Consider the following 16,785-nt stretch of genomic DNA (forward strand, 5'->3'; position numbering starts at 1 on the left):
TTAATACGTGTGCTAAGTTATCAACCTAAAACAGACTGTTATAAATATAAGATGTTTTATGTAATCCCTCATGGTAACCACAAAGCAAAAATCTACAGTAGATACACAAAAGATGAAGAGAAAGGAATCTAAGCATACCACTACAGAAGAGTATCAAATCACAAAGAATGAGTGCAATAGGGGAATATAGGAACAAAGGAATCACAGAACAACCAGAAAACAATGAACAAAGTGGCAATAGTAAGTCTGTACCTACCAATTATTACTTTAAGTGTAAATAGACTAAATTCTCTAATCAAAAGACATAGACTGGCTGAATGGATTAAAAATAAAAAGACTCAACTATATGCTGCCTACAAGAGACTCACTTCAGCTTTAAGGACACATGCAGACTGAAAGTGAAGGGATGGAAAAAGATATTCCACATGAATGGAAACCAAAAGAAAGCAGAGGTAGCTATACTTATATCAGAAAAAATAGACTTTAAGCCAAATACTGTCATAAGAACAAAGAATGTCATTATATACTGATAAAGTGGTCAATTCAACAAGAGGCAATGACATTTGTAATTATTTATGTGCCCAACATAGGAGCACCTAAATATATAAAGCAAATATTAATAGACCTAAAAGCAGAAATAGACAGCAATATAATAATAGTGGGGTACTTTGATACCCCACTTTCACCAATAGATAGATCGTCCAGACAGAAAATCAATAAAGAAACATTGTCTTTAAATAACGTTAGACCAATATCAGCAGAATACACATTCTTCTCAAGTCCACATGGAACATTCTCCAGGATAGAGCCTATGTTAGGTGCAAAACAGGTCTTTATAAATTTAATGTTGAAGTCACATCAAGCATCTTTTCTGACCACAGTGATATGAAACTAGAAATCTACTATAAGAAGAAAACTGGAAAATTCACAAATATGTGGATATTAAACAACATGCTCATATATGTCCAGTCCACAGATAACATCATACTCAATGGTGAAAATGTGAAAACTTTCCCTCCAAGATCAGGATGTCCACTGTCACCACTTCTATTCAGCATAGTACTGGAAGCCCTAGCCAGAGCAATTAGGCAAGAAAAAGAAATGAAAAGCATACAAATTGGAAAGGAAGAAGTAAGGTTATCTCTGTTTGCAGATGGCATGTTATTATATGTAGAAAATCCTAAGTGTCCATCAATGGATGAATGGACTAAGAAAATGTGGTGTATATAAATAAAAGCAGAAAATCCTGGAATTTGCAACAATATGGATGGAACTTGAGGGTATTATGCTAAGTGAAATAAGTCAGTCAGAGAAAGACAAATAGTGTATGATCTCATATGGGAAGCTAAAAAAGCTAAACTCCTAGAAACAGAGAGTTGATTGGTGATTACCAGGGGTCAGGAGGTGGGGGAAATTGAGATGTTGGTCAAATAATACAAACTTCCAGTTTCTAAGAGGAATATGTTCTGGGGATCTAGTGTACAGCATGGTGACTATGGTTGATGATATTGCATCATACAATTGAATTTTGCTGAGAGAGTAGAACTTAAGTGTTCTCACACCCACAAAAAAGTAAATATGTGAGACGACGGATGTGTTAATTAACTAAGTGGGGATCCTTTCACAATGCATATGTATTTCAAAGCATCATGTTGTACCCTTTAAATATTTTACAACTTTATTTGTCAATTATATATTAATAAAGCTGAAAAAAAGAGGTCAGTAGCATAGTCATGGAGGTGGGTTTTAACATCCAGACCAACCACAGACCTCTGGTTACTTTACAAAAAGAAAATAAGAAAAACAAAATCAAGACGTTAACTTAGCATTTAAAAAACATTTATTTAGGGACAATGGAACCATATCAACATAACTTTATTTTACTGCTACCCATGAACAAGCGTAACCTCATAAAGAAAGAAAGTTAACAGACGTCATCATTTTTTAATGCATAGTGGTTGAATTTCTTTGTCATAGTGTGTTTCTTACATATAATTTTTGAAGGTATAGAGATAATTTTTAAGGATTAATATTCTAGTTAATACCTACAACTCTAAGTATTGCTTAATACACTATTTAAGCCAATGTATTCTTTTCTAGTCACTTTGCAAATATATAAATTGGTATTCATGCCCCTATCCTTAAGATTCTCCAGATAAAATAAAGTCATCATATACCTAGCCAAATCAAATGTTTAGTGATGTTTGAAAATGAACACAAAAGAAATGTGACCATATAAATTGGAGGATATTAAACTATTAAATAGTATATGTGATAAAAATAAGTGGAAAGTATTTAAAGATATGTAACTATATATATATATAGATAGATAAACAAAATCTTTTACATACTGGATAAGTTTACGGAATAAACAGAAGTGTTTTTAAACTTATACTAAACATTGTTTAACTGAATAGTAAATCCTGCCAGTGTAGTAATATTTTTTTTTGTAATCCTCAAAGAAGAAAATAATATAAACTTTAATTCATGGTAACATAGTTGGCTGGAAAAATGCCAGTTTGACCTCGAAGATTTCCTTCCCACCAATCAAAATGTGAATCTGTTTTTGATGTAACTGTGATTCTGTCTCCAGCTTGAAAATTCAAATCTCCTGGCTGTTGTCCTTCAAAAGAATATAGTGCTGTCACTTCTATAGATTGGTTCAAATTGCCTAAAACAAGAAAAAAGTATTTATTCACATTTTTATGAGAAAAACTGGATGTGTAGGTAAGATATAAATTAACAACTCAGGGCTTGGTATTCTGATGTTGGAGGCCAGCAGAACTCACAGCACATGGTCTGTGTGATTTTCATCACTTTATTAAACTTACGCTTTTCTTCTTTGTAAAGAGCAAATATTTGGTAATAACATTTCCTAAATCCACACAAGTCAAACTGCATATTGCTATGTACTTAAATATGTGTTTGGCAAATATTTGTGGTTATAATTGTTTAAATTTTGACTAAACTATAAGATAATATTATTGTTTTTCCAATTTCAATAGAATAGTCATGGTAGCTTCAATGAATTATAGCTATTAGATAAAAGCTGATATTTATGCACTTGATTGTATCATAAAAGATTCAACTTAAAAATCGTGCTCTGTGGTCATTGATAATGAGGATTACAGCTCGGATGCATTTGCTGTTTCATCAGTAGACACTTCTTTTCCCCAGGCTTTTATGGCTGTTTTCATTTCTGTACTTACTTGCTCCTTTCTCTCAAAAGAGAGATGAAATTCAAATTAGCACATCAAGAAGCATGTCGACATATATTTAACCAGAACTTCAACCCATATTGGGAAAAAAAATACCTTGAGAATTGAGTGGGTAACATGAGTAAAAGACATTAAATATTACAAACTGTATAGCATCATAAGAAATATAAAGAAACAGATACTTTCTGGGTACTCAGCTACATGGAATTTGGTATTTCTATGTTTCATATAATTTTGTGCAATTAGATGCTTGTTAAATGCATCTTAGTACAGATGTACTGAAAATATAAATAACCAAATTCTAAATCCAGTTACTTATTTGAGCCTATAATACTATAATAAGAAAAAATAAAGTGACCTTGGCCTATTAGTAAGAAATGAAAATAGTCAACACTCTAGTTAAACTACATTTACTGAAGCACTGAATGTGTATCTCACACAAGATGGTGCTACAGTTCTTTCAATAAAGCATGTGCCATGTAGTTGAGTTCTCCTAAAGAAATAACTTTAATAATAACGAGTATAATTATATCAGCAATATTACTGGTACAATTTTTTTCTATAAAACAGAAAAGTTCTGTATATTTTTATATTTTATACTGTATTTACTTTTAACCTGTTAATTTTAAGAAATAAGATTAAAAGTGTGTCATTAAAAGAATAAAATTTTGATATAGTCTGGATAAAATCAAAACCAGTTAAATGACTACTAACACATATGAGTGAACAGTCATTACTATGTACTTTGAAAAGTAGCTATAATACTACATTGAGATGGGACGTGCAGAAATGCCATGCCTCATTGTGATTAGATCAGAAGAATGTAAGTTAATGTTAAAGAAAAAAATCATTCTGAAAGCTATTTTCCTCTATCAATAATTACATTTATAACCTCCATATATAAAGCTCAATCTCAATTAACTGAACTTAATTAATGAGAACCCTCGAGTAACTCCTCCTCCCCCTCTTGTCTCCCAGACATTTCGGATAATAGAAAGAAGCACATAAAAAAAGAGTGCTTGTGAATATCAGAGAATGTTCTGGAAGCCATAGCCATCTTAGCTGCCATACATGTACACATTTTGTACACAAAATCAAAGATGCATAGGAATGGTGATCACCATGATAACAGGTGTCATTCAGTGTGGCTATGATAAGAGCAGCTCCTGTTCCCTGAGCCGGGCACTGTGATGAGCACCCTCGTTCCTCACTCCCTAGGAGGCAGCTCCCTCATCCCCACTTCACAGAATATGAACCTGAGACTTGCAGATGTTAAGTGATTTGCCCAAGGGGGTGAGATTTGAATCTCGGAAGTCTTTCTCCAGACAATCTTAATCACTATTGAGATTATACCCCAGGGTCCTCAGCAACCATATGAGTCTTAAATTGCATTCAACAGACTGAACTTAGATTCATCAGTGCATTTTGCTTTTGTTAGGCAGATTTTCAAGGAGAACTAGTATATTTTCCTGCATCACTGAGTTATCCAGACTGTACAAATAATAAGAATATCCGATGCTGAGGACCCCTGGTAATCACTGATAACTGAATTTGTTTTTAGCAGTTTTAGAAATATATTTTATGATGAATAAATTAGAGGAAGAAAGATATTATGACCTAAAGAAAAGACAGAGGGGGTCACAGACTTGGTTCGATCCCTGCCTCTGAATTGTGGTTTCCAAATAAGATAATGGGAAAGATGGGTATAAGGGCAAAGCAGATGGTACTGAGTTGCAGCAGAGGACAAGGCGGTGCTGCTGGGTTTGAGGAGGCCAACAGTCAACGTTCCTCTTCCCACTCGAGTTTCGAACAGAGGTGAGGCAGAGAGGGAGGTGTCATGGCTGGTAGAGCTAGTGAAGAATGTGGCTAAGAGAGGCAGACAGAGGAGTGCCAAACTCCTCACCCAACTCACCAGTCAGGCAAATCCCTCTACCTCCTGGGAAGAGTGTAGGACAGTTGGGAGTTGAGGGGTTGTTGGCAAAGTTCATTCACATGAAAACAAAGGAGTGAGCCGGGCCCGAGTAAGGGCAGGTGCTCCCAGGAGGGACCAGTTCACAGGCCAGTGCCATGCCCTGCTGCTAGCTTGTTCTTCAATAAGCTAAAAATGACTGAAAGTTCCTCTTTACTGTAAATATTTGTGATAATTTCCAAAAGGAGAAGTTTAATGCCCACAAAATACTTCATTAGAAAAGGTGAGCCAAGGAGATATGTTCTTCCAGGAAGGGAGACCACACTGGAAACCATGGACACAAAGCGCACTGGGTCACTACAGCAGCCAGTGTTCACAGACGCCTTCCTTCTGAGCAATATATGCCTTCAAGTTTTATATTCCTGCGCTCAAAAAAAATCTGGAGGATCTCTGAAGCAATTGACCACTTTCATCAAAATATTCAAGTTTAATTCAAATAGAGGTTATTTTTCTCTCCCAAATCAGGGCTATGCTTAACAGGAAACAGATTACAATCAGCTTTGGTGATTGGCAGCTGCTCTGAGGCTCATAATTAGCAAGTCTGCGTCCACGGGATGCTGCTATTTTACTTCTCAGCGGAGCCTGCATAATGTAACCCATATGTAGCCAACACATCTGGCCCAAGACATGACTCAGAAGAAGAATCTCAGCCTTTGGAAGGTCCCCTTCAAGAAGCAACCAGAAATAAGAGAACACAGCTTTGGTTTTGTTTCACATTTACTGCAGTGATGAGCTGGGTGGCTGACTTGATCCTAGCACCTATGTCCCTCCAGGCTACATGTGGCGTCTATAACTTTGGTGACCACGTCCTCTGTAGGAGTGTAAGGGTCAATGGCAAGTGAGCCGGATGAGGCTACCAGGTGAGGCCACCAGACCAGCGGTTCTCAAAAGGCAAAGTCTGGGGCATTTGTGGTTGTCACACCTGGGGAGGGGGTACTACTGGCATCGAGTGGGCTTAGTCCATGGGTACTGCTAAAACCCGCACAGCACAGTCCCACAATAGAGAGCTGTCCACTGTGCCCAAAGTGTTACTGACAGTCGTAGGGTGGATGAGAAGATGATGATGGAGGCTGACCGAGGAGGTACAGACCTTCAGTTACAAACCACCCCAGTAAACGGGGCTGTGGACGCTCAAGGCTTGTTTCACCGAGAGGCCAGATGACTAGGTGGTTTGGAGCTTCCAAAGGGTGCAAAGCAAAAGTACGTACAATCTGGAGAATTACCGTTATGCCCGTGCAAAATTGCAGCTCACCTGTGGGCATGGGACAGGCTGTGGGGAGCCAGATGTCCTGCTCAAATGTGTTTTCAACTCGAGCCTCAGGACTGTGGGTTGTGACTTTTCCCTGCAAGCCTGATAGACCAGGTGTAAGGAAGTCCTTGGTATGAATTTAACCATTTCATACGGTAATGTAAAGTAAGATTTATTTTTTAAATAGACTTTAAATCTTTCCTTACATTTTCTTCTTCAGAATCTCTTATATTTTGAGAAAGAACTAAAATAAATTAATATTTATATTAACTTATTATGTACTGTTTTTACCACTTAACTTGTCCTACCCTCAAATATAAAAGCAAAACCCAACCAACCACCCAACCATGGGAAGTAACATTGTGTTTGGATCACACAGCCAGTGAATGAGAGTATTGGCTGTAAGTCGGAGCCTCTGTCTCCAGAGCCCAGTTAGGGTTTTGTTTCTTCTTATTAGACATTTTCCATTATTGCTTTGTTTTGTTTTGTTTTTTTGCGGTACACGGGCCTCTCACTGTTGTGGCCTCTCCCGTTCTGGAGCACAGGCTCTGGACACGCAGGCTCAGTGGCCATGGCTCACGGGCCTAGCGGCTCCGCGGCATGCGGGATCTTCCCAGACTGGGGCACGAACCCGTGTCCCCTGCATCGGCAGGCGGACTCCCAACCACTGCGCCACCAGGGAAGCCCCATTATTGCTTTTTAAGAGATATTTCTAATATTTATTAGGCATCTATACTACAGGTACAGGCTTTAGAGAAATCTGAAAAAAAGGAACCCTACTTCCCAGAGTCACTTTGCCAAGGCCTTCTTGGGGGGGATCCACATTGGGAGGGTGGGGGTGGACCACAGCCTCTGCTCAACTGTAGCTAATATCCCTTATCCCTCAGGTCCCGATGGGTCCCCTTCCCCAAGCAAGTCCAGCCTGTCTGTTGACCTTATCGAGTTTAATCATTCTAACTGTGCAGAGCATGTTTTAAATGAAGTGCTTCTCAAGATAACGTGGATATCCCATAAATCAAAGAAGCAGTGCTAAACAACTTCCCAGATATTTTCACAACCTGCTAGATTAATTAGGAAGTTTGTAATTATAAGATGGTTATGAATCATTTTTAAAACAGAGATATTTTTACTTACCGACTCTCTCACGGTAGCTGGAAAGTTCAGGATAGAGATTATATTCATTTCTGTTACCTGAAAAAAAGTAAATAGATAAATAAAAGAGGGGGAACATTTAGAAAACTTATTAGTATATAGTATATAAAATACCCAAGAATGTCAAAGCTTGTTCTCGTTAAGTAAATATTTTAAATCACTCTGATAGAAATATCATTATTTTATCATCTTTAAATCAAGAGGAGTACCTGAATATTCCTCAGGTATTCCTATTTTCTACCTGAAAATAGACCAAACGTAAGGCAGATGGTAAATGTCTGATATCCGTATGACCAGACGCACATAAACTACAACTCATGGCCTTGCAATTACACATTCAGGAAAAACACAGACAACTCTTTTTCCAGAAAATACCTGAATAAGAAAATTTATAATCCCCAAGCCAGTGATTTTCAGACATTCTTGCTTGCTTAACATCTGAAGTAATTTTTAAACAGCAAGTATTCACTTGTATGTTTTTAAATTGATACCTAAAATTGTTAACTGTAAGCTTAAGGGTGTACTTTTTAGCATATTTCAATATCAATTACTTAAACATTCATATCACTCCCTTTTTGGATAAAAGGATCTAAATATGATAGTGATCTGAACCCATCAGCATTCATTAAAGAAAATCAACAAGATGTTTTTAATTTTTAACCGTTAAATCATATTTTCATTTAATTTGTCCCAAAGATTTTCTAGCAATGTATTAATATTGTACTTTATGTAAGTTTCTACAACACAAATTTGTACATAAATTTACTTTTAAAATTTTATTTTATGTAACACGATCATCTATTAAATAATTTCTTATAGATTGAGTTATCATAATCATTATTAGCACACATTGATCAAAACTTTAAATATAGTATGAATTTGTTAATTTACTAAACAGGAAAGTAAAAGGTTATTTGAAATGCATCTCAATAAGTGGACAATTTAAAAATTAGTTCATATACACAGGATGACTATTATTTCTGGAATGACATAGTTTCAACATTAAATTGTATTTCAGTGTTCTTTTTTAAAGATATAGGTGTTAGGTGTTAAGAAAGCTGGTTGTTATAAAAACTAGAGAGGGCAAGAAAGAGATATTTTATAGGAATGTAACAGAATTTTTTACGTCCCTTCTAAGATAGAGGTAAAAAAAAATCGCATAGTGATCTATCATCAAACAATAGCAATAATAAAATATTACTTATGAAATAATAAATTATTACTATTATAATTTTTTATTTTGGTGATAAGTAGCTATGTGATTTTTAAAATAATATATAATGATAATATTAATTACTATTCTTATTATAAATTCAGATAACAGCACCATTAAGTCTCTCTTCAGCTTTGTTGAAAGCAAAAAAAAAAAAAAAAAAAAAAAAGTAAATCACCCAATCTACAAAGTATTTACTGCTCATCAGACTTAACTAACTATACCAACATTAACATCCATATTTCAAACTGAATCGTTGTTCTTACGTTTTGGGGACGATGTAAACCTTGAATAACACTATGGGACCCATACAAAGTGCTACTAGTGGTCCTGGACGTGCTTCCAAGAAGCAGAGAAAAGTCATTACAAGCAAAAGCTGAACTGCTTGATGTAGACTGTAAATCGAAGTCTGCAGCTGCAGCTCCCCACTATTCCAACGTAAATAAATTCAGTGTAAGAACCGTTGTAAAAAATGAAAAGGAGGGACTTCCCTGGCAGTCCAGTGGTTAAGACTTCACCTTCCAATGCAGGGGTTGCGGGTTGGATCCCTGGTTGGGGAGCTAAGATCCCACATGCCTTGTGGCCAAAAAACCAAAACATAAAGCAGAAACGATATTGTAACAAATTCAATAAAGACTTTAAAAATGGTCCACATCAAAAAAAAATTTTTTTTTAAAGAAAAGGAAATTCATGAAGCTGTTGCTGCAGCTACACCGACAGGCACATAAACCTTGCATCTTTTGTGAGAAACTTTTTTTTTTTTTTTTTTGCTGTACGCGGGCCTCTCACTGTTGTGGCCTCTCCCCTTGCGGAGCACAGGCTCCGGACGCACAGGCTCAGTGGCCATGGCTCACGGGCCCAGCCGCTCCGCGGCATATGGGATCCTCCCAGACCGGGGCACGAACCCGTATCCCCTGCATCGGCAGGCGGACTCTCAACCACTGCGCCACCAGGGAGGCCCTGTGAGAAACTTTTTTATCTTGTATTAAAAATGCAGTTTTTATGTGGGTGCAGGATTGCTATCGACTCTAATATGATTCAAGAGAAAGCAAAGTCATTATATGAGAGCTTAAAGCAAAAAGAAGGTGAAGGATCTAAGGCTGGAGAATTAAATACCAGCAAAGGCTGGCTTGATCATTTTAGTGAATTATCTGCTTAAATACTGTCAAGATAACAGAAGCATCTTCTGGTGACCAAGAGGCAGCAGACAAGTTCCCAGAAGCCATTAAAGAAATCATTGAGGAGATAGGACATCTGCCTGAACAAGTTTTTAATGCAGATGAAACTACCCTATTCTGGGAGAGAAAAATGCAACCAAGGACATTTATTAGGAAGGAAGAGAAGTGAGCATCAGGATTTAAGGCAGGAAGGGATAGACCAACTCTGTTCTTTTGTGCATAGGCAGTGGAGTTTATGATCAGAACTGCCATCATCTATAGAACTGCTAAACCCCAAACCTAGGAGGGAAAAGATAAACGCAAGCTGCCCATCTTTTGGTTGTACAAAAAGAAGGCCTGGACCATGAGAACCCTTTTTCTGGATTGGTCCCTGAAATCAGGAAGTATCTTGCCAGTAAGGGACTGCTTTTTAAAGTTCTTTTGATATTGGACAATGCCCCTGGCCCCCCAGAACCCCGTGAGTTCAACTCCATGAGTAGACCACCAAGTTGTGCACTTGGCCTCAAACACAACGTCTCTATTTCCAGCCTCTAGATCAGGGGATCATCAAGACCTTTAAAGGCTCTCATCACACATGGTACTCTATGGAAAGAACTGTTGATGCTATGGAAGAAAACGCCTATAAAGAGAACATTATGGAAGTCTGGAAGGATTACGCCACTGAAGATGCTATTTCTTATAGGAAAAGTCATGAAAGCCATCAATCCTGAAACAATAAACTCCTGCTGGAGAAAACTGTTCCAGATGTCGTGCATGACTTCAGAGGATTTACAACAGAGCCAATCAAGGAAATCATGAAATAGATTGTAGATATGGCAAAATAGATGGGGGCGGGGGTTGCTGTGAAGGGTTTCAAGATACGGATCTTGGAGAATTTCAAAAGCTAATAGACACCACACCGGAGGCATTAACAAAAAACGACTAGATGGAGATGAGAGGTTCTGAACCAGTGCCAGTCGATGAGGAAGAAGACAAAGAAGTAGTGCCAGAAACAAGCTGACACCAGACAATCCGGAAGAGGGTTCTGATTATTCAAGCCTGCTTTTAACGTGTACGATGCAGGCACTGAAACTAAAGCAAACAGTGGAAGGACTGGGATCCTATAGACCCATGTTTAGAGAAATGAAAAAGCAAAAATGTCAGACAGAAATTACGATGTATTTCCATCGAGTGACACTGAGTGTGCCTGCCTCTCCTGCTTCCCCTTCCCCACGCCCCTCCCCCACCTCTGCCACCCCTGAGACGAACCCTCTTCCTCCTCAGCCTGCTCAACGTGAGCATGAGGATGAAGACCTTTATGATGATCCACCTCCACTTAATGAATAGTAAATAACCATCATGCTGTTCAGTTAATAAACTTTTCTGTGGTGTATGTGTGAATGTCCGCATGTGAAAATCTAATAATTGTACGGGACGTCTTTGTGTTATCGCCATCATCGCCTAAGTGTTCATCGTGCGGAACATCATGGGCAAGACGTGTATCGAAGTGGATAGCCTATCCTCACACAGGCATAAGGTGAGTCATGTTTAATACAAAATTAATAATGTGTTAGTTTTCTCACTGTTTTATAACTTGGCTTTCAAAGAATTACATTGCTGTACTGTATGCCTCTCTCTCTCTCTCTCTCTCTCTCTCATAATTAGAGAAACTATCAGTCTTCATCACATGTAAGTGGTTTTAAAAAAGTGTAACAATGTTTCTAATACTGTATTATCAATATGGCTGTCATACTGTGTGCCATAAAAATTTCATAACTTTTCATTCATTAGTGTATAGGCTAGGCTACCGTGAAGCAGTCATATTGCTGCTTCTTCTTTATCAATGCATGAATCATTATACCTGTAAATACGAATTTCTTTTTCTATTATCTTTTCATTTTTTATGTCTAGTGTTAGTAATACATATAACATTTACAGTTTTTTTGTATCATATAAGACAATATTGATGTACGTACTGACAGACAATTCATCTTGTAAACAGACAATGTAAACTTATGGTATAAATAAATACAGTACAGTATGATCAATGTATTTTCTTTTCCTTATGATTTTCTTAATATTTTTCTAGCTTACTTGATATAAGAATATAGTATGTAACACATATAACATACAAAATACGTGTTAATCAACTGTTCATGTTATCAGTAAGGCTTCCAGTCAGCAATGGGCTATTTGGGGGAGTCAGAAGTTATATATGGATTTTTGACTGCATGAGGGGTTGGCGTCCCTAACCTCTGCACTATTCAAGGGTCAACTGTACTTCCTTCCAGTGATTGCAGTTACTTTTCCACCTGTGATATCTCTGCTCCTAGAAGGAAAGTTCTTTAAAGGAGGAGACAAGTTAGATTCATCACTGTGCTCTCAAAAGCCAGTCCAAAGCCACTTGCAGAACAGTTAATTATTACAAGCGACATTGTCTACTTTAATATATTGCTATTTACTGGTAACCTCTATACATGAAACGCAGAATTCCAAGAGTGACTGTCATAAAAATGAGTGACGGAAAGAGGTGTAAAGGCCAAAAACCTGCTGCTTCACGAATTTATCCTATTTTAAAACCACCTTATGAAACCCTGAGCTCCCAAGAATGTATGGTCAAATTAATATTCGGAAATATACATCTATGTGTATATGAGAAAAATAGACTTATTTGTTTCCATTTCAAATTAGCAGGATAATTGTCTTTGGAAGAAATGACAAAAAAAGAAAAACTTTAAAGATAAATCACTTTGTCAATTGGGAAAAGCATTTTCTGAATGAGAATAGACATTTTCACAAATTACAGGAATGAGAATTTGCCTTGTGTGTTTAGAAGAGGCTGAGCATTTGTTTTTCTCTCTTTAATACTCGTTAGTTCTTCTATTTGACGCTAAAGTAATGACTTTAGATCTATCATTAAATGTAGCTTGATTTCTTAATAATATTTCACGATTACTTAATTATAAATGTATTTGAATTGCAACACAAATATTTACTCTGAGAGCCAGAATTCAGCTGTACTTCTGCAGACGATTGCTGTGGTCTTGACAATGGTTTTGAAGGCAATTCTTTAGCCTGGGAGGAACAACAACAATAAAAAATGCACGTGATTTTAATACTGTTTTTACTTAGGAGCATATAAGGCTTTCCCCCCGCCCCACCCCTGATGGGTGTACACGGCAAACGTTATCCTATGCACTCATTAACAGAGCACACGTACTGCTCTGGGCCACATCTGGTTGAACTGGACAACAAGCGGGTGATGGCAGGGGACACGCGTCTATAACCGGAAGCTTCCCTCATCCCGGCGCTCCACCGCGCAGGTGGAACAAAGCGATGCACTGACCCCGAAAGGGCCACGCAGCTCCGAAAGGTGCGGAACTAGTTGAACGAGGCGCACAAAACCCTCTGCACGTCAAGGCCCTGGGCTAGCGGCAGTTATTAGTATTATTAATTAATATTATAAAGTTCTATCCTTACAGAAATGCAATCATGGAAAACCATGTTTCTTCCTGAAATTTGCATAGATGACTGGCAAGGTTTTATGACATTTTCACAAGAACTTTATGTTAATGAAATTACAAGGGAAGTGTAGTAGGTTATTAGAAACCTGATATCAAGGATAGAATGTTCTATATAAAGAAATTTTCTGTGGCTACTAAGAAAAATATAAAAACCAAGCATTATTACAGAAGCCTTCTTCTTCTCCCGTGCTGCTTTTCTTGCATTGATTCGTTGTCCTTCATTTTCATACTTTTCAGTAAAAGAATCAAGAATTTCATAAAGATCTTCTGCTTCAGTAGGCCGTGGTATATCTCCAAATAAAATGTCATAAGCTCGAATGTCTTGGCAATAAAATCTAATAAGAAATATATTAAGAATATTTCTTTTGCAGACATAGATCTTTTCTAGAGTTAAATGTAGGACACACACGTGTGTATGTGTGTGTGATTTACTCACATATAGCACTTCATAGATACTACTTTTCAAACACTAACTACAAGCCATAACCCATGTTAAAGCCTCTAAATTCACCTCTCCAAGCTCACCTCTAGAGGCAATCACCATAAATGGTCTGATATTTATATCCTTTTCCCAATTATATAAAAGCACATCACATATACATACATTTATACATAAAAACATATATAGAATATTTATATACAAATGCATATAATAAACATATATTTGTATAAACACTAATACACATATAATTACAATCACATACCTATGCATCTTTATAGGTTTTTACTTTTTAAGTTTCTTATAAAAGTGGTGCTAACATATAGTCTCCTTAAAATGTTTACTTGTACCAAAATTATGTAAGGATTTGCCTTACATGTTTAGAAGCCCTGCAACTGATTAAGAAGTATATTTGTTTTAGTTTATCCAGGATTTAGGTAAACTTTAGTTGGAAAATCTTCCAAAGGCCTAGAATCACAAATTTCTAAAAGCATTCTTAAATTTCTCAAATTAATAAAACCAGAAGTAAAAACATTTCTCTTGACTTTTCAAGAAGGAGAGTTCTGCTAACCTTACTTTCCCCCCGATTCCTCCTACTTTCTGGTTGTTGAGGTCTGCACCGAACGTTTCTGCATGTGCTGTGGGATTCTGGGTAAACAGGCACCGCAGACTTGGTACTTAACTTCTCTCAAGTCTGCTGTAAGCGGCAGACGTGTGTCCACCACCAGCAGGGCCAGCCCTGTCAGGGTCACTATTAGTGGGATTCCTGCCAGGTTCTAGAATTAGTCCTCTCAGTCTTAGCTTTTTATCTTTTTCTGGGCAATTAGACATATTTTCGTGGAAATACAGAAGAGCAGTTTTGGGAAAAATTAGCCAGATGCCAGTTTAAAGTGGAAGTTCCTCGTCACCTGTTAGGATACTTCCAAATCTTGCGTTTTTTAAATCAAAATTGGTCTCTATCTTATGGAAGAAAGACAAAGGCTGAGCCTAACAGTAGGAAGCCTCTCCTGAGGAACGCTGCACTTTGATGTTATGGAGACGGCTGCATCCCTTCAGCCTCAGGAGTCCCCCTCTGCTAGCTTCACACTTTTCTTCTGCAGCTTCCTCACCTCAGCCTGAACAGAATTAAAAAGAATTAGGGCCTTGCTCTGGATGAGGCTTTGGCTGAAGGCAATGTTGTGGCTGGTTTGGTCTTCAATCCAAACCACTAAAACTTTCTCCATATCAGTAATAAGGCTGTTTCGCCTTCTTATCATTTGTGTGTTCACTGGAGGAGCACTTGTAATTTCCTTCAAGAACGTTTCCTTTGCAATCACAGCTTGCCTAACGGTTTGGCACAAGAGACCTATCTTTCGGCCCATCTTGGCTTTGACATGCCTTCCTCACTAAGCTCGGTCATTTCTAGCTCTTGATTTAAAGTAAGAGACGTGCAACTCTTCTTTTCACTTGAACACTTGGAGGTCTTTGTAGGGTTATTAATTTCAATATTGTTGTGTCTAAGGGAATCGGGAGGCCTGAGGAGGGGGACAGAAACTTGGGGGCAGGGGGGGTGGTGAGTGGAAAGAGCCAGTCTGAGGAGCCATCAGAATACACACACATTTACTGATTAAGTTCTCCATCCTATAGGGGTGCAGTTCCTGGTGCCCCAAACAATAACCATAGTAACACCAAAGGTCACTGATCACAGATCACCATAGCCAATGTAGTAATAATGAAAACGTTTGAAATATTGCAGGAATTACCGAAATGTGATGCAGAGACATAAAGTGAGCAAATGCTGTTGGAAAAACGGTGCCAACAGACTTGCCTGTACAAAGGTACTCTGTACTCTCTTAAGAACGACATGAATCTACAAAGTATTATTTTCTCATCGCACGTTCTTCAAATCAATTAAAATTATTTGCCTTGCACTTACTTTCGGTTAGTTTCTTTCCTCTCAATCAAACAGCTACCTTCTAAAGATATGCCAGCGAAGAGGCCTCTTGACTTGCAGTAAGTAAAGACAGCAGCTGAGCTTCTTAGGGAGACATCTCCTTCTAAATTCCTGCAAAACAGAAGGCTTTGCATCACAGAACTGTGAGCATCTTCACTTAAAGATGACTGTTTGGCACTGTACTTCTAACCCAAAAGAAGGATCTTGCTCTGCACTTACTTCAATCATTTTTTTTTTGGGGGGGGGAATATTATTTATTGAATATCTAATGAGGTCACGTCCATAGGGTTTTCTCTTTTTTTAAATTTTATTTGATTTATTTATTCTTTTATACAGCAGGTTCCTATTAGTTATCTATTTTATACATATTAGTATATATATATATATATATATATATATATATATATATATATATATATATATATATATATACATCAATCCCAATCTCCCAATTCATCACACCACCAACCCCATCCCCAACTTCAATCATTTTTACATATTTTACTTCCTGCTGGCCTAAGCTAGGTGTGTTCAAAGTGGTCTAGAGGACGGACAGTTCATGGCAAGTACATAGAAGGTAAGGTGGCTGTAGCACAGTGTGATGCATGTGGAGAACACACGTACAGCTGATATTTTCCCATATTGTCTTCCTTCACTAAAACAGGGAAACATACCTCAAGAGTAAAAGACTGTGGTTCTTTTTACAGTGGGTATTTTCATGGAACTTAGAAACATTTTAAAATGATTTTACTGAGCAACTTCTATAAACAGTCTGGGGTTAAAATATTTAATTGCTCAATTAACTCAAGAATAGTTATTGATTAATAGAGAAGGAAATACACTTTAAGTATTGTAAGCATCACTCAAGTAAAACACTTCCATTTCAATTTTTCATAATTTAGTTTGAAAAAAACCCTTTTTTTCCCTGATC

The 16,785-nt window shown here is 37.4% G+C and overlaps 1 protein-coding gene across 4 annotated transcripts in view; it reads right to left on the reverse strand.

Annotated features, from left to right (window-relative positions):
• Positions 1 to 1,822: 1,822 nt before the first annotated feature.
• SH3YL1 (SH3 and SYLF domain containing 1) overlaps positions 1,823 to 16,785 on the reverse strand; it is a 42,194-nt gene continuing 27,231 nt past the window's right edge. For all 4 annotated transcript variants that reach the window (XM_082641812.1, XM_082641811.1, XM_082641813.1 and 1 more), the window contains 5 exons: positions 15,837 to 15,965; positions 13,649 to 13,817; positions 12,955 to 13,033; positions 7,571 to 7,627; positions 1,823 to 2,671 (listed from right to left, as the gene is read on the reverse strand). In XM_082641812.1, coding sequence (XP_082497938.1) covers positions 2,481 to 2,671; positions 7,571 to 7,627; positions 12,955 to 13,033; positions 13,649 to 13,817; positions 15,837 to 15,965 — 625 coding nt within the window. In that variant the 3' untranslated portion in view covers positions 1,823 to 2,480. The remainder of the gene's footprint in view (positions 2,672 to 7,570; positions 7,628 to 12,954; positions 13,034 to 13,648; positions 13,818 to 15,836; positions 15,966 to 16,785) is intronic.

The sequence above is a fragment of the Mesoplodon mirus genome (assembly GCF_964341445.2).
Source record: "Mesoplodon mirus genome assembly, chromosome: 14".
In the NCBI taxonomy this organism is placed as follows: Eukaryota; Metazoa; Chordata; class Mammalia; order Artiodactyla; family Ziphiidae; genus Mesoplodon; species Mesoplodon mirus.